The 24,344-nt window shown below is 43.5% G+C and overlaps 1 protein-coding gene across 3 annotated transcripts in view; it reads right to left on the reverse strand.

The window, feature by feature from the left end:
• LOC144772966 (F-box-like/WD repeat-containing protein TBL1X) overlaps window positions 1-24,344 on the reverse strand; it is a 952,308-nt gene that overhangs the window by 164,696 nt on the left and 763,268 nt on the right. For all 3 annotated transcript variants that reach the window (XM_078657676.1, XM_078657675.1, XM_078657677.1), the window contains 2 exons: window positions 13,738-13,883; window positions 6,200-6,452 (listed from right to left, as the gene is read on the reverse strand). In XM_078657676.1, the coding sequence (XP_078513802.1) occupies window positions 6,200-6,452; window positions 13,738-13,883 (399 nt within the window). The remainder of the gene's footprint in view (window positions 1-6,199; window positions 6,453-13,737; window positions 13,884-24,344) is intronic.

Raw genomic sequence — 24,344 nt, forward strand, 5'->3', positions numbered from 1 at the left:
CTGTAGTTCACTATAATAATGCACATACGATGAAAGTGACAGCAGTAAATTATTTTTTATTATGTCATAAAATAAAAGCAATTACGACTCTAACTGCACGCACTGTATTATCCTTGCACGGGAGTGAGGGTAAGTTTGTTTCACTGGTTAAGATGTGCTCCCATTTCTGACATTAATTCCTTGACAAGGGGGATTTTTTTTTTCATGTAATTGACGCGCTAGTGGGTTCCAACTTCATAACATGTTCATTTGCCTCTAAATGTAGCATCATGATTTCTGCTCTTTTGACAGTTATAACTGTCAAGCTTCCTCTCGGTGCAGTTATTTTCCACAGGAGTATTAAGGAGCGAGTCTGTTCGAATGCTTGAGTTACGTCTTTCAATTCTGTTGTCAGCTTTTTCGTTTCCAAGTTCCAAAACCGCCACAAGTTGGTCATTAAAGAGACAACCTTCCACCCGAATATGGCCTTAAACACCTCTCAAACACCGCCTCAGATATCACTGTCCCCTAATTAAGAGAGACATATTCAGCCAGATGTTCTTTAACTTCTTGTTCTAGTACTGAGTCCCATCAGAGGAGGGCTGTAACTGCAATTTGCATCACCCTTTTTCCCAAGTGCCTTTGTCAAGGAATATCCTTGTTGGGGCATTGCCAAAGATTATTTGTCTTATTTTAGAAGGCTGAACCACGGGAGCAAGTTACTGACCACCAGGCAGCTTTTTCTGGACTGGGACTGCGGATATGTAAAGTTCTCATTGACTGGATATTATAACTTTGCATCATACAAGATATTTTCCTAGTTGTTTTTTGAGTGCACCGCTTACCCCACCAATCCTAGTAGACAACAAAAAATGAATGCCAGTCTCGCCAAGCTTACCAATACAATACTTTATGATAAATTTTACCATTTCTGTACATTCCACTTAGAGACAGCTGGAGGACCAGAAGGCCTCCCCTTTACCTCTCTTGAATATGTAAATGTACGGTGGACATCCTCTGACCGTGAGAGCGTCTTCTATGTAATGAAGCAGGAAGCTTTTGCTCTCTTCCCGACTACCACTTTGTTCCTACCCCTCGTCCCTTCTACCCCCCCAACCACATTCGTTACATTTTCTCATCTCCTCATCACTCCTCTAGACATCTCTTCTAGACTCAATTTTGATAACAACCACATAGGCTTTTTTTTTTATTATAACCTGTTTTTTTGAAGTAGCAGATTCATTATGAAAGCTCCTTAAGCTATAGCATCCAACTAGCCTTATTAGTCACACCACTTATATTAATTCAGATTTTTCTTAGAGGAATGCATACGTCACTGCTTTAGAAATATTCCCAATTATTAAGAACATTTATATTAACACCAGTTTAGAGCTCTCCGTGGGAGGCTACCATTATCGTTTGTCTTCTCTCTATTGAGCAGCTTGACTATTTGTGGTTTTTAAGTGTCCATGGTGTATCCCTCTCAGTCCAATCTAGGGACCTACATGAGTTCGCTGAGCGACTTTAAGTCGACCATATATTCTAGCTATATCTCTATCATCAAGTCAGCATTTTTTCCTTTTATTGGTTTTCTTTTTGTTTTTGGGCCTTTGTGCGGAAGAATGACTGAACTGTTTGTTGGTTACAGTTTCTTCTCCATTTGTTTCCTGTGTATATTTTACCTTCTTGAGAGAATTCTGCTTCATTTTTTGTCAGAAAACAGTTAAACCTACCGTCAGTGTTTTTTAACAGTTTTCCAAACAGGAAGTCCTGTCTCTATCAAATTCCTTACATTTTTTGCTGTCTGTGATATGTTAGATAGATTGTCTCCTCTGAAGGGTAGCATTAGAAATGTCTTGGAACAGCTGGCATGCGAAGTTTTGCAAAGAGATCTCTCAATTTCTCACACCATTTTTATAATGTCTTCCTTTTTTGTTAAAGTAATGCTGTCAGGCTAGTATTCGTTTTTTTGAGTTAGATGATCGCCTATTGTAACTCATCCTCGGTTGTAGTAGCTTCTGTTGTTTTTTACACATGGGTTTACAGTATTTCAGTCATATTAGCCTTGTCTGTGTTTTCTTCCTTTTTACGATGGGCTCCCATTTCTGACATTAATTCCAATTTCGCATGCCAATTATGTAAAAATAAGAACATGCAAGATGTTTAGTCAAATTAAGGCCAACATAATGTTTCCATAGAGATTTCATAAAATCAGGCAAACACTACTCTAGTAAGCACAAAATATGTATTTCATATCTTCAATATAGTGTCAAACATATTTGTCTTCGGACCACTTTACTTGAAAAAAAATTTGACTGTAGGATTCTTCATGTTTTGTACGGAAGTATTCTGTGTTTTTCAGTTTCTTTAGTGCCCGAATTACGATTCGATTAAATCAAACACATTTCAGAATCAAACAAAACCGCGTAATGCCCAGAGAGTAATTACCACCTGTTTCCCTACTGAAACATGGTGAGCACACTGTTAAACGTTGGTTCAAATATATCCAGAAGGTACAACTGGGAAAATAACAGCGAGGCATCTATTTAGTGCAGCTGATCCCTCGACAGATGTCTGTTACAAGCCATGAAATATTTATTAGCTTACCTTCCACAATGTGTTACTCAGGATGCTGTCTCTCATATCCGCTGGGTGACATTTTCTGGGAGTTATTGTTTCGCAGCAAAGAGCAGTAACCCATTCAAAGATATCCCATCGTTGTCAAGTCAAAGTACGTGTGCGTTTAAAACTGATCTACACAACAAGTTAACTCCCGGGAAATGTGTCTATGGGTGCATTGTCTCTGTGGGGCGTTTGGTTTCATTCTATGCCTCTTGCGGTTTACTCAGCTCAGATATCATTTGCTCTGAGGTAAATGTCTTTTTTAGCACCTTTTTCTTTGAGTTCGTTCTCAGCCTGTTTCTTGGTTGCCCGGCCAGCATTATTTGATCAATGTGTTGTCTAGGATGTCTTAGACTGCCCACTCGAGGTCTAGGCACTCTTCACCGTTTCTTGATGCAAGTCTCTGCATTCAGCAGAGCATCAAGAGGCTCCTGTGCCAGCAACCAAGGTCTCCAGCTGGAAGACTTTCAGGCAGATCACTGTCTCTCTGGAGCCTGTGGAAAGCTTGATCGAGGATCAGAAACCGACTGCAAAGATCGCCTTCGCCAGAAGGAACCGAACCTCTAACTGATGTGCATGTCCTTTTTCTGCCTGCCCCAGCTCCTCCTCCGCGTACAGACAAGAGATTAGAGCATAGGCATCAAAAGCATGGAAGTGCAGGTGCAGAAAACGCTCCCATTTAAAACAAATGAAGCAACGCTGAGTCACTAAACGGCATAAGAAAGAGCCCTAAGTTAGAAGTTCCAGATCCTCATCTTCTAGAAGGACAAAAGTGGAAGCCTCCGCCACATGGCATCCCTTTTCTCTGCCCCGAGACGTTCTTCTGCCAGGATGCCACAGACTATACCAATATGAGCACACTGGATTCTCGGTCAGGGGATTATGTGGTATCCCTCAACAATGCAACGTCCTCACACACCTGCAGAATGCATTAGGATGTATGCACACACCTGCGAAATTCATTTGAATGTGTCCACGCACCTGTGGGGTTCTGGGAACACCGTTGTAGACTCTAGAGTTCTACTGCAGAGTTCTTCCTCATTTGAGAAGGTACATGTCAGACAAGAGAACAAACCTACACAAGGAAGCCATTTCTTTTTTTTTATGATGGGGGTTGCAGAGTTATTTTTGAAATAGCCAGATCAAAGTAACACTGTATTTCATTGGAAGCACCACTATTGTTGCCCGTTTTGAAGTTGCAGTCTCTGAAAGGACATGGTGCACACTCGTGCGGGCAAGGCATTGTTGGGGGATCCAGAAGACTTGACTCTATCCACCATGCAGTACTGGGAAAAATCATGACTTCCAGTTAACTGAGCAGAACCCCTAACACTACTGCCTTTCTGAATATTTGTTGGATGGAAACTCAATTTTCGTGGATTTATTTTTGAGTCATGAAACGTCTATTGATGGTTTGCATATTTTTAAGGTGATTTTATGTCAGCACAAGAAGGCTCGGTTCTGGAAGAAATGGGATGAGTTGCCTGTCAGTGCACAGCTCCAGAAGGGTGAAGGGGCCTTGAACTATTCTCTTCTGCCTTAGGATTGACCAGGACTGCTCCTGCACCGACAGCCACTCCATGGGTCACCAGTGCTCCTGGTTGAGGGGTGTGATGATGATACATTTCACCTCTACATGCTCAATGGAAACACATTAAATGTCGAGGGCAACAAAAGCCACTCTCTTGATATCAAGGTGTTCTTCTCCGTTAAAGTCCTTCTCGATGTTGAGGGTCTTGGAGACAAGTAGATTGCCAGTCTTCCACCCTTCGATTTCCAGAAGTCATAACATGAAATCCTGCCAAAAGTTAAAGGCAGTGAGGCATACCATACATGTTCCTCATTCCATAGAGCCTCAATCCTCTGATGAAGAGGTGTCACTCAGCCCTGAGATGGAGGAGGACTCAACAGCCATCTTGTCACGGAGGGTCCGGCTACATCGGAAGCAACTTTGCAGGTAGATAAATATAAGGTAGTCTGGGCTGATGCCCAAAAAATAAATCACCTCCAACTCCAGCCCCTCTGCTACACATACTTACTGGTTAAGGTCCTAAACTTATTGATCCTTCAATTCGCATAAACAACTTGGCCTCACTAGGGGTCCTAGTGATATCTGGGATGATTACCTGTAAGACATCTGCTCTTCCTGAAACTAGTGCGTAACAACATGTATCTCTCAACCAAACTCGACAGGTGCTCACTGTATGTATGGAATCAAGCTGCCTCTGCACAACAGTTACACACGTAACAGACGTCTATGAGTACTCGCTCAAACAAAAGTTAACATGGATGTGATTCCTGTTGCAGCCCAGGGTTCTCTTTCTGGTTCTTACTCGGATCGACCATGTAGATAAACTTTAATTGACTTATACAGATCTTACTCCTTAAGATCGTGACTTGAGAATTCGGCCCGGGCATGGTAAAAAAAAAGTGGCCCACATTTGCATATTGCTTTTCCTCAAAATACTACTTCAGCAAAGTTTTATAAACACCTGAAAACAAGTGAGGCCACTTCTGCTCAGGCCCAAGCTCACTATGCACACATTGATTGGCCGGCCCAGCGCGAGAAAGTGAGCGACACCTCTGCCCGTTGATAAAAGGGAGGTAATGGATGCCCATCTGCCTCCAGAAAGGCCACTCAGGGCCCCACTGGGCCGCTGGCGACATCTGAACAAACTCGACAAAGCCCGAAATCGGCACCCCAGGCTTCCAAAAAAGCAGCGCACCGCTGGAACTTCGATACCGGCCCCTCGGGCACTGCTCGAGTGCCTGCCTTACCAATCCGACCCTGGTTGCCATCCTGTTGATCCAAAAGGGTTACATAGATCCTACACATGGTGGCCTGTATCCAATGCAAGCCAAGAACTGCATGAAATGATCCCTCACACACTGCTTCATTCTTCGTATGTCTGCACGTCTATCTCATCTCAAGGTGCATTAATTAATCTCTTGACCACAGTTCCTGAATGTAGTGTTCACTATTTACTCCACCTCATTTGTGGGTCTACAGGATAGACAGTCGGACATAATCTGGTATAATCAAGCAGAATCAAAAACACTTTACTATAAACTGCAGGTGCCTAGGCACACTGAGCTAAGGCAACATAAGAGTACCAATATGGCTGCTCTAGCAGGAGAGCAGAAACTTCACACATACCACCAAGCAATTCCTACACTCTTACAACCAATCATTTCCCCACCCGTGATACCTGTCCACTAATGCGCTTTAGTGTGCGGCCGGTAATCACACCTCAGCAGCCGTGGCCCGTGCATGTAAGAGCAGTGGGGCATGGGTTGGGGGGGTGGGAATTTGACGAAGACGAGGGAAAATTAAATAATTAGTTTTCCCTTGTCATCTGTCGAAACTACCCCCCCACACAAAGCCCACCGCTCTTACCTGCACGTACGGCGGCTGCTCCTCAGCAGCCCATAGGGAACCAGTATGGTTTTCAATTAATATGTAGAAGACCACGCATGTCCGTAAGATTGGTTATGCCAAGTCAGACCATATGATGCAGTAAGCAACTATTTGGAAACAACTGTCAATGTTTTTAAAGTTTTGCCAAACTGACATACACGTTGTGGCTCGTTCACTTACTTAATGCATGTGCCCCGTTCTCTTCCCCGTTCACAGTGGCCTCCCCATTCTTTGGTGTGTGCTGCTGTGATGTGACAGTAGTTGCTCCGGCAGCAGTCGTCGTCGTTATGGTGGCGGTGCAGGCTGCGGCACTGGCTTGCTGCTGAGCTAATTTTTCTCGGAACGCCTGCTGGCGAGATTGTACAACATCTGGCATCACAGCATCGATCAAGGACAGGGATTCTATTGGCCTACCATCAAACACGGTGCCATCCTGAAAATGAAAATATAACTGAAAGTTAACACACTTTCACTTCTGAGGAAATAGCATGATCAATCATGGTAACACACAAACAGACAAGGATATCTTCTCCAATAGAAAACGATAAAGAGTCTACTCAAAGCAACTGACAGTCATTACCTTCTGGGTGACGAGGAGAAACTGTAACACACTTTGTGTGGTATAAGTAGAATAAAAAAAAAACACTGACATAACCAACAGATTTCGGAGAGGTGAAACCCAACGGGTTTGCCAATGCTTGTTATCGTATCCATTGTTCCCTGTGCATGTGAACACGTTGGCCTGGGCTGTTCTATCAGCTGTATTTGTGTGATGTTACACAGAAGTCGCGTGGCAGTGTGCACCGACTGTTAAACCTCTAGAATTCTCTTTTTTCTATTTAACTGAAGCTGTTTGCTTGGGGCACTTATTTGACATTCAATATTAAGAAACTACAAGTGCATTATGCTAACGTACAGAGAAACAGGACGAATTTGCTTATATTGCTATTTTAAAAAAATATTTTTGATATTGCTTCAAATGTAGCTCAGTTTTCAAGCTTCTAAATGTGGAAGGTTGTTATCAGTTATACAATTGACCGGTACGGTTTATGCTCTCCTTGCTGGCACAAAACGTAAGTCCATACCCGCTTCAGATGAATATAAAGGAAAAATGCCACCAAGCAGGTACTGTGAAAGGCAGACACCTGTGCTGCTATTTTTAGATCAAGCCTGGGCAGCTCTTGCGCTGCTCTGTGAGGTATGCTGCATTCAGGTAGGGACTTGAAACTACACCCACTCTCTGCCCATATTTTTCATTGGCTTGTGTCATTGTCCTTTATAGACTGTAGCTTTTCTTTGGTCAATAGGCTTAGTAGTCCCTCCTTAGTACCACTTTGTCTGATATTGTAACCTCCCATTAGGGCTGTCCCCCTTACGTGTATTGTTACTCTGTAGGCTTTAATTACAGCCTCAGAGCACTATTTCCTTAAATTGTTTTCACCTGCCTTCTGTTACAGGCAAGACACGCTCTCTCCTAACGCTTTATTTATTTTTATATCATGGCACGCCACGGTGGTGGCCACGCCTTAGATTTATTTGTGCCGCCAAACGCGGAGCATGTTTTGTTTCACTATTTATTCACTTTTTTTGTTGTTATTTACAAGCGCGCCATGCCGTGATTTCACATTAATATAGGCCGCGCCCCTGTCTTTAGACGAGCCGCGTCTAATGAAAGAGGCACAGCCGCCCTTAAAGTGAAACCATGGCATGGGGCGCTTTTACAAAAAAAGGATTTGTTTGTCAACTTGACAAACAAATACTTTTTTTGTAAAAGGGCCCCATACCGCGCTTTCACTTTAATGGCGGACGCACGCCTTTATTTCGGCTCGACTAAATAAGGGAACGTGGCCTCTTTTAACATAAAAGCAAAGCATGGGGCGCTTGTAAACAAAAGAAAATATTTGAGATGCAATAGATCTCACATTTGCCAGAATTTAAGCTATTGTCATTTAAAATGGCTATAGCTCAAACTCTCATAAATGCGAGACCTATTGCATTGCAAATGCTTCTTCATTTGAGACAACAAGACTTGCCCTCCTCTGTCCCAGCCATCCAGCATGTTAAACGCTCCTTCCTCCATTTTGCTAATATGTGGCATCATTTTCAGTAGAGCCACTGGAATCATTTAGCGCTTTTCTTTCTTTGATCGCGTGTTGCACAGCAGCTCAAGTAGTGGTGCAACGGGCAGGATTTATACATCTGAGGTCAGCAGCAGTCAAACAGCAGTGCATGAGCAATGTAAGGCAAGGCTTAACAGTTGTTCCTTTAGTTTGGGTTTAAAGAGGTGCAAGGAAGGAGCAAGTCTTACAATGGTTAAAGGGTATTCAAGATCTTCGGTGTACTCCCTGAGAAGGTGTGCTTGATTGTGGACATGTTTTACTGGATAGTCACCGTTTCTGTTCAAGGTAGGAGGAGCTAGCAAGATATATCTCTTTGTATATGATACAAGGGTTTTATAACTGGAGCAGAATTCAATTACTGGCAACTTGTGGGAGTTTAGGGCAGGATACATTTTGTTAATGTTTTTGTGTGGGTTATAAGTCTTTCTGCAGCATTTTTGCAGGGCAAACTGAGGTTTGTGTGGGTCTGGGCAGTCCTTATTCAATACATGATATCAACAGTGCCAGTACAGCAGCTCTGAAGTAATGTACGTAGGGAAGGGTATGATGTTATTGAGCACCTTACGTTAAAATCTATCAGTGTTTTTTTTTATTTGGTGATCAAGACTAAGATTGCTATCCAGAGTGAAGACTATTCAATACTATAGAATCTGTAGAGCTATTGGTGACCTGAAGGCATCCCAGCGTTGTTTCGGAACAAGACGGCAATGAGGGAAGATGACTATTTGAAGAGCCATGTATTGAGGGCTTTTCGAAAGCATAGTACTTTATCTACTACTCAAATAGCTAGGGGGAGAGAGTTCCTGAGCTTGGCTGCATTTAAGCTGAAAAATCGTCCGCCACTTCTGGCTCGTTTAACCCTGGGGACTGTAGCCATATAGAGATTTAAAGATCTAAGAGATCTATTGGGGATGTAGGGGTAATCAAACTGGTGTAGAATAGGTGGGCCTTGTCCCTGCAAATCACGATCGAAAATACACAGTGACTTAAATTCTATTCTTTGCAAAATGGTGAGCCAGTGAAGGTCTCTGAAGCCCTGCCTGAATTATTACCATCTTGGGACCCCAAGTAATGTGTGTGCGACCGCATTTTGCATGACTTGTAGTTTGCATGTCACTCCTTTAGGAAATCCTAGGTACAGTGAGTTGCCATAGTCTAAACGCGAGAGAACAAGTGCCTCTACGACTACTCGTCTAGAGTTCTTTGGGAGCAGTGGCAGGATCTGGCACAGCATCCTTAACAATCCAAAGTAACTAGCCAACATTTTAATGGCCTGAGCCTCCATCATTAGAGTGTTTTCAAGCCACACCCCTAGACTTTTATAACCATTTTAGAGACTGGAGGGGAGTCAATGCTAGTAGGCCAGCCTAGAGCGTGTTGAGTGGCGGAGTTGTTTCCAGAATCATAAGTTATTTTTTAGATCCATTGAGCTTAAGGCAGGACTTGTTCATCCAGCTGGCCACCTGCTCCAAGCAAGGTCCAAGTGTGGATGGAAAGGTATCCGAGTTTAGAGCAAGAGAGAAGACCAGCTGGGTGTGGTCCACATAGGAGACTATTGAGCTCCCATAGGTAGCTATAACATCCACCAATGGTTGCTGGTATACATTAAAGAGTGTTGGACTGAGTGAGGACCCTTGAGGGACCCCACAAATAACCAACATGATTTCTGATAAAAGGTTCTTATCAGAGATTTGGAATGTTCTTTCCCTCAAAACGGAACTTACCCACTCCAGGGCTTTTCATGTGATACCAACCATACCAACCCTATCTAGGAGCGTGGGGTGGTCCACGGTATGTAAGGCCACACTGAAGTCCAGGAGTATGATAGCAACGGTGGCCCCCTTGATCCAGTGTCCTTTTAACCTCCTCAACCACACCCAGAAGAGCAGTTTCTTTGCTGTATTTGGGCTGGAAGTCCTTTTGCATGTGGTGGAGAATGGAGTTGGCTTACAGGAAGTCTGATAGACATTTGCTGACATATTTTTTCTGCCACTTTGCTGAGACCTGGGAATAGGGAAATTGGGCGATAGTGTCAGGGGACAAGGCAGCTCCACATGCGCAGGCAAGCGCTGAGGCGCGAAAAAGACTACATTTCCCAGCGGACTCAGCGGGACGTCAGACGCCGCGTCACACATGACGCGGAAGCAGAGAAATAGCGGGGTTGGACGCTACCGATTATTCTGTTGTTACCTGGATTACCGCTGGCCGTTCTCCTGTTGTCCTTGGTTGGGTAAGGGTGCCTTTGGCACCGCTGGTTCCTTTTACCCATTTGAAGTTCTTGAAACCTGTTCCCTCCATTTTGGACCTTCGAGGCTGGAGTGTACTTATCGTATTTTTCCCTACGTTGGGGACGCTCTTCCTATACCTTGCCTGAGCTCTTGCGAGGGAGAAAGTGAACCTTTATGTTTTCCAGCATACTGTATGGTGATTAGAGGTGACCAGCTCAACACCCCTGTTAGCCGGCAACCTTATCTTTCTTTACAGGTTAGTGGAAGTATGGGCATAAAGGGAGATTTAGGAAGAGAGAGAGGTTATAGGTTCAGGTAGTAATTGCTTCTTTTTTGTATCTCATTACAGGTCTCCCTCCCTGCTGTCCCCATCCTTCCCTTCCCCCGCTAAACCACCCTTTAGTCTGTGTGTACTCATATCCAGACTTGGGGCTGTGGAGAGGTGGACCCCTAAGAGCATTGGTTCGATCCTGAAGATACGTTCAGGCCTGGGACAGATAGTTCCCTAAACAATCATGGACTAGGTTGGCTTATTGAGGTCAGCTCTGACGATCACAGGTTTCCAGGAGAGGGACACTGTACCAGTCTCCAAGGAAAGATTAACCATGTCTCTTAGAGTGGAGAATAGTGTTTCAGGCTCAAGAACGATGATTTTCATGGGTTCTAAAGCAGGCATCTCCGATCAGTAGCTCGTGAGCTACTCATAGCTCTTCAGCTACCTGTAAGTACCTCTCCAGTGTGAAGGCCAGTATACTAAATAAGAAGCTTTTGTTTGGTATGATTAATATATGTACAACACAATTGAAAAACATGTTTTGAAATGAAAAGGTATGTATTTTCAGAATTTTGCCAGAAGATGGTGTTTGGAAAAAAAGGTTACATTTGCTAAATATATTTAAGCCTGACATAGGAGCAATGAATCATGATGTGTTGGGTAGACTTGTTGCTCATATTATTACATGGTGCCAAGGGCATTGCAGTGATGGCTGTTACGTGTGGACCATCTATTGGTATTCCAGATTGATAGAGCCTTTTTTTCACGTTACTTATAGCAACCTTTCCTGATGCACTGAGGGGATCACTGCTGACAATCTTGCATGGTGTGGCCACTAATGTTATTTTGTCTTCGGTTACTATCAGAGCATAAATGTTACTACCAGCTCTGGGTGATTTTCATTAAACATATATAGCTCTTACTACAGAAACAGTTGGAGGCACTTGTTCTAAAGCAGTGATACTCAAAGTACGACCCAGGTGCCACATGCGGCCCTCATGACCTTTACATGTGGCCCCCTGGACAGCAGCAGCATCGGGCTACTGTTTTCTCGACTCAGCACTAACATGAAAAAAAACACTTATTTAAGGTTAATTTGCAGTTAGTGAAAAGGAACTAACTAAGCCCTTACCTTTAGGAAATGCCAAGACAGCCACTAGATATACATGCAATGCTTCCCACGCCCACTTTACAGCCCCCGCTGGCATCAGGGTGGCCCTCGGTCATACCATAGACCAAACTTTGCGGCCCCCAGGAAAATGCGTGTAAGTACCCATGTTCTAAAGTATATTGTTTCATCTCAGGCCTACTTAACTTGTAAAGGTCTGCCTTGCTCAAAAAAACTCAGAATACGGTGATATTCGGTGATACTGCACTCTGGGATGCATTCCCCCCATGTATAGCTTTCATTGGTTTACACATAATAAAAAAAAAAAGCTATACAACAAAAATTTACTAAAACCCCCACAAAGAGCTATGACCATGTCTCATTGGCAAGAAATACCCTCATTGCAAGGGTTTCTACATCAGCACAGTTACTGGAACCAACGTGTGTTACACTTCTCCTATCTGAGCAATGGTGTTCCTTCCTGGAAAGTGAGCAGGGAGGATATGTGTGTGCAGGGGGATGTAAGAGTGTACCCAGAGACCTGTTAAAAGGTGATGGATGAACGCTTGGGAAGCTTTCTACGTGGTGTTAAAGTTAATGACGCACCTCTTGCTGGCAAACACCAGGTTTTTTTTCCTAAACACTGGAACACTCCCAAGGCAGACTTAGGGTGTGTGTCTATGGACCCATCTATTCGGGCATGGATAATTCAATCAAGGTTGAAGGTGCTGGTGGTGGGTTTTGTAGACTCGTGGTAAACACTACAGCATTTACTTTTCGCAAGGTTGCTTTCTTCCTGAGGGCAGACTCTAACAAGGCATAGGTCATGTTAGGCCCATGTGGAAAACCATGGAAATAAAATAACATAAAAAAAGATGAGGCCCTTACTTTCCAACGCTTACTAATTCTTACTTCTCGTAAGCAACGACTATAAGTACAAAGTGCGTGTTTGAGCACAGCTTAAAAGTTTTCACAACAAATAAATAAGAGTCATTGTAATTTACAATGCCAATAGCTCAAACTCCCGCAAAGGCGAGGCCTATTGCATTGCAAATGCTTGTTGAGCTCTGAGAGGGAGGCAGCAGCAGCCATAGGAAGGCAGGGACTGTGACACCAGCCCAGCAACAAAAGGAAGGCAAAGACCATGATGCTAGGCCCTGCGTTTCAAAAGCCGGAAGGAGGAGAAGGCAACTGCAGCCAAAACACACCTCTGTATTCGAATGCACAGCAAATGTGGCAAATCAAGAGCAAGATTTACAGCCTTCTTTACAACAAAACTCTGTAAACCATGAGCACTGGTCTTGACTGCTCCAACTTAAAGAAAGAAATAGTGCTCACAAGCTCTGAGTAACAACACATGTAACTGAGGCCAACCTTGAAAATGGGCGGAGCTTTTAACCTCTTCCATGCTCATGACGAGCTCAGCTCGTCATGAGGCACGGTGGCGCTGTGCTCATGATGAGCTGAGCTCGTCCCGACCTGCGCAGCGCTCACATGTGGGGCTAATTCCCCTGCTGTGCTGAGCGTTCTATGAAACGGGCGTGGTCGTGACGAGCTCAGCGCCACCGTGCCGAGCTGAGCCTGTCACGAGCACTGCGGCGCGTCTCCCCCCACCCCCCTCAGCACAGCGGGGGAATTAGCCCCGCGGCAAAGGGGTTAAAGCCTATATCCAGAATACAGCATGTCTCTCAGAGACAGCGCAAGAGCTGTCTATGCGAGACCTAAAAATGTGGTTCTAGCTTGCTGTTTTAACAACCCTTGCTATAAAAAGATGATCTGTTCTTTCTGAACCCAATATTAATATTTTCAATTAATAACCTGACTCCATTCTACAAACGACCCCCTGGCCACCAAACACACACAAGAACGCATTCGCACTTTTGCACTCACACGCCGGCGACCCTAGGCAATCCAGGGTCGCAAACAGAAATGTCTTGTCCCACTCTTTATCGAAAAACAACTCAATATACTTTAGCTTCCATACTCACTTCGTTGATGCTGATCTCAGCTTCCACATACTGCAGGCCTTTCTGCAGGATTGAGATGAGGGCAGCAGGGGGCACTAGTGTTCCATTGATGTTAGACTGGCTGATGTGACTTTCAATACCAAATGTGAAGGCTGAATGTGAAAAACCTGTTGATACGAAAAGAGCAAACACGTTAGATTCTAAATTCACTGGAAAGAAACATACACGAGGAACGCACAACAACGCACCAAGTTTCATCGACTTAAGGGAAAATTGCACAGCTGTAACAGTTTTTGTGCTAAAATCAATAAAAAGTTGCTAACCTAAATTAATTGGCATGGGAAATCTATTTGTAAACATTACTAAGTTTACTGAACATGACGTAAAATTAAAGACAGTTTGACAATGCTGGTCAGAAAGACGGTTCTTCCATTCTGCTCAAAGTATAAGGAGTCATACATTTATAAAATATGCATCATCAAAAAGTAAATTTGCAACTCAAGTTGCGGCAATTACGCTTCACTGGCAGCAGGAAAATTGCGAGTTAACGCTCGCTGCTGACATCTGCTGTAATCTGCGGGCCACGAGTTTGAATCCAGGCAGACTCAACCTTCCCAGGTCGGTAAAATAAGTATCCTAGAGTGGAATAACCATAACACCTGCTATTTTACAGAGTTCCAGTGCAGGCATCCTTCTCATGAGCTCACTATATGCTGAGTGAGTTGTTTAATCTGACACCTACGTGTCATGAGCAGTGTTTGCGCATTTGCAGCGAACACTGATTTCTCCTTCACATTAATTAAATAAATTGAGGGCCAGATGGGAAACATTTCAGACCCATTTGGCAACATTTCTTAGTAATTTTGCAGCACATTTCAAAATTCTGCACACTTGGTTTAAAGTGTAAAACTGACATGAAATGCAGGAGTATCCAATATGCCCCTTTGCATTCGCTGTGCTTTTTGCGTTCACCTTGGCCACTTCGTGCCGGAAATAAAAAAAAAATAAAAAAAATTACCAAAAAACTTGGAACCCATGAATTAGTGGGCTGGGGCGGTCATAGCAGAAATGTGGTGGAAGAGTTGTGAAGAAAGGAGTTATGAGGAGTACAGACTGACTTACACCCTATGCATTTATTTTTAAAAACCCTGACTCCAAATTAGACAAGGAGGGCGTAATAGTAAATCGGCCTGGTTTACTTATCTGGTCACAAGCAGGCCGCATTTTCAAATATCCTAAGGGATGGAAGGCGCCTGCTTTAAAGTACTTTGTGACCGAAGAACGTTCCAGGAACTGCGATAAGATAGCTCTGGCGGTTAATGCGCTTGTTGGGAAGATGTGGGTGCAATCTAGTCACGCATTTGACTTATATTAATGAGCAGTGGTTCTTAACCTTTTCACTTATGTGGACCCCCACTTAATCATTACTGGAACCTGGGGAGCCCACTTAATCAATAATGGAGCCTGGGGATCCCACTGAGTCATTATTGGAAGCCTGAAACCTAAGCATTTTCATTGATTAGAATTGCAAATCAATACACAAAAAATACAGAAATTAGCATTCCTTAAACAAATACAACAATGATGAAATATTGTATTTAATTAACAAATATAAAAAAATGAAATTTTAATTTAAAAAGGAAGGTGGAAGCTTTCCAAAATTCAATTGAGGTCGCTCATCACAATCATCCTACTATATATACTCTGTTTTATATATTTGCACTGCTCTCGCAAATAATCCTGAGAATACTAATGTATACTAATGTATAGCATCCAATTTAATATTTATTATTGTTTTAAAATGTTCATTGTACATTTTACTTATATATTGGTATACTCTTTATTAATCTGTTTATATTTAATTTTCTAAGCTGTCGCAAACCTCTGATTAGTCTGATCAGTAATGTCATGAGTGATGTCACTGACCATGTCATGAGTGATGTAATATCCAAGTTCATAAGCAGTGCATTGCAGGGGCGTAAGTTATAGTTAGCTCAGGCAACTATAACTGCAGCATTTCACTGGTTTTGTATGAGCGAAATCGGAGGTTGGTGGCATAAAAAAGTGATATGTCATGTTACATTTTTAACTGGGAGAGCGTGGGCCAACTGTTTGACCTCTGGGTGCTGTGAGGTGACCCTGCCATCTTCCAAGTAGTATGTTTGAACTCTGTGTTTTTGAACAAGCTGACTAAGGTAGGATTTAAACTTGTGCTGATTTGAAAATGTTTCAGCTAACAGATGTCTGCACCTACCCACTGAGTTTCAACAGTCTATTTCCACATAATTTCAAGGTTAAAAAAACAAAACAGGATTATAGGATAATGAACCCTAAATAAATACATTTAACAGAATAAACTAGAGAATAAGTCAATGTCAGATCGAGTAAGGGGTTGATAGGGTTGTAGCATAATTTCCTGTGATACCACTTTCTTTGGTGTTACACTGTTGAGTACTGCTTCTGCTATTTTTGGGATGGGATGTCGCTTTTGGGGAGAGGCCAGAATGGATTTGCATGTTCGGGTTGGTGTAAAAAAATAAAATGAGGGACTTGAATGTATCTCAAATAATTAAACACTGACTGGGAGCAATTCAAGCATTCATCATCACATCCTATTTCTTTTAGCTTTAGTTTCTATGCGCCACAGGAACCAAAGCAGAAGTCTGTCTCGGTTGCTTGTGTTTCCATTCACCGAAAACCGTAGCTTGCATTACCGGCTGGAGTGTCCCTGTTAGGCTGAGAATTGTAACAGCACAGTGAGCAACTGAAGATGGACTGTCATTTACAGTAATTACAAGTGGGTGAGATTAGCTCAAGTATTTCACCCATCACATTTTTCTCTTATTAACCCGTTTACCGCGGTGTGGTGCTGGCGTTCTACTGAGTGGGCGGGGCTGCGTCGGCCAACGGTCGTGCACAGCACCCAGAAGGTAGTGCTCGCGTCGACCATTGGCCGACGCGAGCACGGAACGGGGTAATTTCCCTTAAGTATGCCACCTAGACAGTTTCTTATAATCATGTACTCCTCTTTATCAATGTGGTTTTCATGATCACAATTTCAGATTTCAGGTGCTTTACAGCACCACAACCCCCAGACTTTGACTTACGTAGGAGTAACTGTGCCAATAAATATGGGTACCAGCCACATTAATCGTCCATGGTCTTGCCATACGCACAGAGCCAAGAGACCAAAAATTCCTCTTAATTCTCAGAGGTCAACAAATATATATGGTCACATTTTTCAATATCCATCAAGCCCAGAGCTAACCCTGGGCGTAGGACTACGCCTCGCTCGTGGAGCGTGCATAGTTTGTGCTACCACGCACTGCGCAAATTGCACGTAGAACAGTGAAAAAACGCATAGCGGGCATTTTTTGCTTGCTCACGGTCCTCAACGTCAAGTTTGCGACCACGAGCGAGCAAAATCAACATCCCGGCGAGACTTTTTCCTCGTTCGCAATCAGCAACATCAAGTTGCCGATCGCGAGCATGGAAAATACACCTCCCGGCGAGATTCTCAACGTGGGGAGGTCAGGTTTCTCATTGCGAGTGGTCGTGTATGCTCCCGACCGCTCGCAATGCGAAACTACCAGTCCGCTTCGAGAAAGCTGCCGCTCGTGTACAAATCTACTCAAGCGGCAGAAAATGACCAATTGCACTGTGCAAGATGCCGTTTGCAATGATTGCACTGTGCGGACAATCATCCGGCACTGTGCAATCAGTGCGAACAGCATTTTCCCTACCGCACTAGGCAGTTCGCGTAGCTACGCATAGCGTGCGAGGTGCACTTCGCGTAGCTACACGTAGCGCTACTTCGCAAACTACGCCCAGGGTTACCCAGGACATTCACAGTGAACCTGGTAAAAGCACTCTGCTTGCTTTTCCACACTGGAGGAGCGTATGAATTTCAGGTGGGCAACCTCTACATGGATAACAGCTTTTTCATTCTGTGCATGAACACACTTGTTTTAGAATGATACTGGTGCTGATGACTAAATTCTTCGAGATTAGAATTCAATTTCCTTGTGACAAGGAAGGTACCCTTTGGGCGCTAATTTTTCTCATATCTTGGACACTGAAAGCCCCAATCCCCCACCACACCCCGCCAGGTCAGAACTGCCACCTCCCCGCCTGGGTTCAAGCACAACCTTATGATCTACCTCTTAAGACTGGAAAACACAGTCATAAAATTGCATCCCAGCCCTCCATACCTCACGACTATGACTAGCAATCCAATAAAAGAGGCCGCGCCCTGATCTACATATGTACACACATACTGTGAATGTCAATGTAAACATAACGTGCTGATCTGTCTCAATTTCATCACCACATTCCTGTTTTTGTGTCTACATCACAAACCTCCATCAATATACTGATGAGCTTCTATGTACTTCTGGCAGAAGACCTTCCAAATAAATAGTTATGATAGTGAAGTATCGCACCACGGCATTCATTCTTTATTTTCTCATTTTTACACGTTAACACAGTGAGGGCAAAGATTTCACCTCGATTAATATCACTTTAACATCGAAATACAGCCATAAGCAACTGAAATGTGATCTGGCCTTCCGCTGCACAGTAACACGTGGTAGAGTTTTTAGTCACTTTTTATCCGCTTGCGCTGGATACAAATTTTGTTTGTGAAAATGTGAAAATGATGAAGAAAATGATGGCAAGAGCAGCAAAGTCACAATTATATGGAAAAGGAAGGACACACAATTACATACTTCCATTGGCCCAGGTTAAAAACACAGAGAAGCAGTGGAATGTGACAAATGTTGTTGAATGTACAGGAAGGGACAACCTGATGATTATAATTTATATTAAAACAAACCCTCTCAGTTGCCTAGCAAGAGCGCCATGGGCCCTAATGCAAATTGTGGCCAATGCCCTGGCTTGGTCATAAGAAAAGACAAGCATTTCCAATTTCCAATTCAATATGTCTCGGATTTGAGCTATTGGCACTGTAAATGTCAATAGCTTAAATTCTCGCAAATGCGAGACCTATTGAATTGCAAATATGGTTTGTTTCCAAGCGCCCCATGCCACGCTCGCACTTAATAGAGGGCACGTCCCTTTCTTTAGACGAGCTGTGTCTAAAGAAAAGAATTGGTGCAGCCTCTATTAGGTGCAACCGCGGCATGGGGTGCTTGGAACCAATCTTCGGGGTCCCTTCGAGGGTGCAGCAGGTATACTGAGGGTGCCTGGCGTTGAGGGCGGTGTGCCAATTACCCTTCCACCCCCCTCCCGAGACCCATGGTGTACCCTGAATACACCTAACAAGTGCAGAAACCACATTTGGTAAGCCTCCTAAACCAGGAGTAAATAGGAGGAGATCCCTCTTCCTTCTTGCAATTTTTTTTTTTATCACTCTCTTTTTTTCACTATTCACGTCCCTAGGTTAGGGTGGGCCTTAGCGCGCTCATACCGCCAAGGTTTAGTACACTTCTATAGTCCTGATGACTGCCTGGTAAAATTACACCGTTTCAAGGCAGAAACATGTTGACTGCCAGTAGATAATATTGGAAATAACCACACAACTAATTGTGGACTAATTTCCTACAATAAATGTTTTTACTTATGTCCTAGTAATCATTAAATAAATATTTTTGGGATACACTGAAGACATTTTTTAATCCCTCACCACCACTTAATTTCATTTATCCTCACTGCACGCCTGAACTCACAAAATAACCTGCTCCGCAGTAAACCTGGCGTCGAAGGGGCCCAATGATGAAGCATGTCACCACCAGGTTGGTGAGTGAGGGCTTTCCTAACTAACCTAAGTGAGGCTAGTTTCTTTTGCTCCTTTTGTGGTCTTTTTGTCAACCATAGAACACTCTTTTCTTGTTTAACAGTGCTTGGAACCAACCCGCCAAAAATATTTGTAATACATCAAGTGTCGCAACAGGTATCGCATTTGCAGCATTTAGCTCAAACTCTCCTAAATGCGAGATCTATAGCATTCCAAAGAAGCAGCCGCCATTGTCCCAGCTGCTTGAAAAGTGAAAGTGCGCATGTCGCGCTGAATGTTGGTGTAAAGCACGTTGTGCCTGCAGTGATACAAAACTCACTAAGGAAATAGTGCTTACAGACTAAATAACACAGACAGTGTAACATCAGAAGTAAAAGGGCCAGACCTCAAGGGAGGTTACAAATGAAGATAATCAAATAAAGGACAAGATGGAAGTGGTACTAACAGGCTGTCAGCATATCAGGCTAATATTTCCGCCATATACTGTTTGCCAAGCCGCTACGGTCTGCTACTCTTGTTCGTCTACAGTCCTCCCCTTACTGGATAATCGGCCAATTTATGCCCACATTACATTCTTGAAACTCTTTCTTTCACCCTAAACCGAGGGTGAAATATTAATAACTACGAGCATTCGTTTTTTATGGGAGGTGGCAATTAGATCCAACATTGGATCCACCCGTAGTCTCAACTTCCTCAGGGGTTGTATTTATCGCATACTCCTCCTACATGCAAAGGGGGCTCCTGAGGTCAAAACCCTACAGCCATGGTCCGTGCAGGTAACAGCGGTGGGTAAGTGGGGCCGCATGGGGGGCACTGGCTTATGAGACAATGCAAAGCAAATAGATGCAAGAAACTCTCCAGACACAACAGGCACATTAAGCAGAATATTCAGTGGAAATATTGCGTACCTGGTACATTTCACCACTCACAATTATTAACAAAGACAGGTCCTACTGCCTAACAAAATAAAGTCCCTTGCTCACTTTGCCACTGGATTCAAGCAAGCCGGGCTGAAGACGGCTGGAATGCCTGAAACCGGTCCTCGGAAGCTTGTTTCCGGTCCAGGGAAGACAAGGCTTGGCAGTTCGGGCTGGACTGTTCCCATGAGGCACAGGGTCAGACTGATTTGCATATAGCCATGTCTGAACTGGGGTGGCAAAGTGGGCTAAAGAACGGTGATGGATTAAACCCAGATCTTTTGACTGGGTGTGAGTGTTTGATTGATTCAGATGCCCCGTCCATCACCACCCCCTTTTGTACCGCTTTTGGCCACCATAAGTTTGGCAGGGTATGCTCAGACGTGAGTCCCTTGCTCACTTTGCCACTGGATTCAAGCAAGCCGGGCTGAAGACGGCTGGAATGCCAGAAACCGGTCCTCGGAAGCTTGTTTCCGGTCCAGGGAAGACATGGCTTGGCAGTTCAGGCTGGACTGTTCCCATGAGGCACAGGGTCAGACTGATTTGCATATAGCCATGTCTGAACTGGGGTGGCAAAGTGGGCTAAAGAACGGTGATGGATTAAACCCAGATCTTTTGACTGGGTGTGAGTGTTTGATTGATTCAGATGCCCCGTCCATCACCACCCCCTTTTGTATAACAAAAGAAATAGGTTTCCTTCAAAATAAACCTATACCAATTCAGTATATCCCACGCAAGTTATGATTCACCAACAATTAATTATTATTTCCTTGCATTAACACACAGGAACACCGCTGCATTAATAGTGTCCCCTTGCCTCTCACATTACAACAGTTTGTGCTAACCATATATTTTGTTACAAGGAGTGGAACACAAGCTTGCATATATACACGCTGATTGTAGTAAAAGGCATAGCTTTGGGCTTCCCGTCTACTTTTAAGATCAGTCTCATTAAGCTTATGTTGGCTGTGTTCTATGTTCATATCGAGGGTAACCTTTAAGCACGATTAACAACATGCAGACCTACAGAACAATGCCATGCAAAGCACTGTTATGTAAGTCTCTTACTATGAGGCGATTTAAGGTTAAAGGCAATAAAACTTAAAAAGAGATATAATATGTTTGGGACGGAGGAGCTTTCACCTCCACTTAGAGAACAGCAGAATATTAATTTCATGGCAAATAATGAATCAATACTTCTTTTTTTAGGTGAATTCTATTTAGACCTGTAGGTGATGGTTGATTTCTGCTACAGACACATGCATTATTCTCAATCAATTATTGGGGATGTTAGCACGACTTGGCAGCAGCGGCCCGTGCAGGTGAGAGTGGTGAGCCGGTGGGGCCCTGTGGGGGAGGGGGGATTTCAACGGACGATAACGAGGGAAAATTAAATAATTCATGTTCCCTCGTCATCGTCGTTGAAATCTACCCCCCCCCCCCCCCTCCCCCAAAAAAGGGCCCAAATGCTCTTACCTGCACCGGCTACGGCTGCAACTTGTGCAATATTTAATTCCTATTTGTAAAGCGCAAACATGTCACTCTAAAGGTTTCAAGGCACTGGGGGAACTCGGGGAGATTAAGTGAGCTATTGTCCAGAGTCACACGATGCTGAGCTGAGCTGCCGCCTGCGCCCGGGATCGAACCGTGATCCTGCGCTCTGGAGCCAGCCGCTCTTGCCTGGGTGAAGTTCTCATTTTTTTAACGCCTAGATATACCAGTCAACAACAGAGAGCTGATCAATTAACTTTAACAAACTGATTTCCGTATCAGCTTTATTAGTAATTCTTGTGCCAGGTACTATTTTTAATTGAAGTCTAAACACTCTGCAGCAGATGGAAGATTGTGTGGGAAAATCTGCTAGTCCATAATTATAAGCAAAGCACTGACACCAGAATCGCATAATTCCAATGTCCCTGATGGTTAATTTGAAAGTTAAATCAATAGCTCACAAAAATACAAAATCATTTTATTTATTTCAGAGACCAGAGCGAATTTTCTGGTGTTTTAAATAAATGAAACGTTTTAGTACTTCAGTGAACTGCTAATTTAACAACATTAACCTAGTCAAACCTGCCTTTCCTTTCTAGGTAGCCAGCTTGCCGCCAAGTACCATAAAAGAGGACCCCATACCTTTTGCCCTCCTCTCTTAACCCCACCTAACGTTGCCTTCTAGCCCAATGAGACCTCTGCAGTGCCTGGGCTGCACCATCCCCCCGAAAAGCCTGGGGGTTACTGTTCCCACGTTGTCTATCCCCTTGCTGCAAAACGCTATTAAATGAATTTTCAACAAATCTTGACTATAACTTGTTGCATTTGGAACCAACAAATTATGTCACCATCTTTTACTTTATGTCTCCAAAGCATACATGCAAATATAACATCAAATCTATGCACTTTTCCTTATAACTGGCCAGGGCCAGTACAGCAGGGAGGGAGAGTGTGTGGTTGGGTGAGATGGCAATCTATCAAATAGGAAATGTATCTAACAACTATTTAAAACGATACAATAAAAGTGTCATCAATCACAATCAGATATAAAAGACCATATAGAGTTTTGAGCATAAACATATATAGAATATAAATATTGGAAAATTAAGCAGAATGTCGAGCCCAAAAGACTGAGTTCCCTTCTGTAGGACCAAACCCCGCCATTTTTCCCCATCATAAAGGAATCACTTAGAATGGGAACTAATAAAGTTGTTGTGTTTTGTTGTTGGTCGGAGCAAAACTGCGTCTATAAATTGGACTAGGTTCGCCGGCATCGGTAAACCTTCACCACTTAACCCCTTCGATGCTTGTGACGGAACGGTTCCGTCATGAGCGCCGGTTGGGCTGTGCTTATGACGGAACCGTTCCGTCACAGCCCCGCCTGTTTTTTAGAACCTTCAGCACAGCGCGAAAATTCGCGCCGCGCTGAAGGTGTTAAAGCAAATCTCAAGGCCTCTGCTGTGCGTTGACATCCTTTTTGGGGTCGAGCCTGGGCAGCGCATGCGCTGCTCTGTGGCATGCTGTATTTGTGTATGTACTTGAAGCCCCATCCACTCACCGCCCATATTTGTCATTGGCTTATGTCATGTCCTTCGTAAATGCTGGCTTCTGATTCGTTAATAGGCTTTTTAGTCCCTCCTTAGTACCGCCTTGTCTTCATTTGTAACCTCCCATGAGGACTGGCCCTTTTACCTCTGTTACACGGAATGCCTTATTTAGTCTGTAAGCACTATTTTCTTTAATGAGTTTCTTCTACTGCAGGCATGACATGCTTTCCTGCAACATGAGCGCTTGCACTTTCCAAGCAGCCCGGGACAATGGCAGCTCCTTCTTTTAAATGCAATAGGTCTCGCATTTACAAGAGTTTGAGCTATTGGTATTGTAAATGACAATGTCTTTTATTTACGTGTTAATTATCAAAACAGGTCAATAAAAGGCATTGTCATGTACAATGCCAATAGCTTAAACTCTCGCAAATGCAAGACCTATTACATTGCAAATGCTTGTTGTATTTAGTGCCCCAGTGTTCGTAGAAAAGACACATAATCTAGTTGTTTTTAGTAAGAAGTTTGAAGTGCGTTTCCGGGTTAGTCCGTATTTTAGACATTCAATGGATATACACGTTATGCCAGTAGGTTGTGCAAAGTTGAACGCAGGGCAAATAAAGGCTTTCCAGGCACATGTATATATTTGCACTGCAATGGAGGGACATCAGCCTCCACCCACAAATGCAAGTCACTTGGGAGCATCATACTAGTGCCGAAGTAGAACTGCACCATCTCATGTTGTAGTTTTGACAGAGTAGCCATGGTAACGACATAGCAAACCAAAGAATCTAAACAGCTGCAGACAATCTATTGGCTGACTGGCACTGAGCTCTCATGAAAAAGTTATCAAGTCAACTGGAACAGTTTTGCTATAAAAACAAAACAGGCGTTGTCCAAAATAATTTATGAATGCATTGA

Source organism: Lissotriton helveticus, chromosome 8 (genome assembly GCF_964261635.1).
Source record: "Lissotriton helveticus chromosome 8, aLisHel1.1, whole genome shotgun sequence".
Taxonomy (NCBI): domain Eukaryota; kingdom Metazoa; phylum Chordata; class Amphibia; order Caudata; family Salamandridae; genus Lissotriton; species Lissotriton helveticus.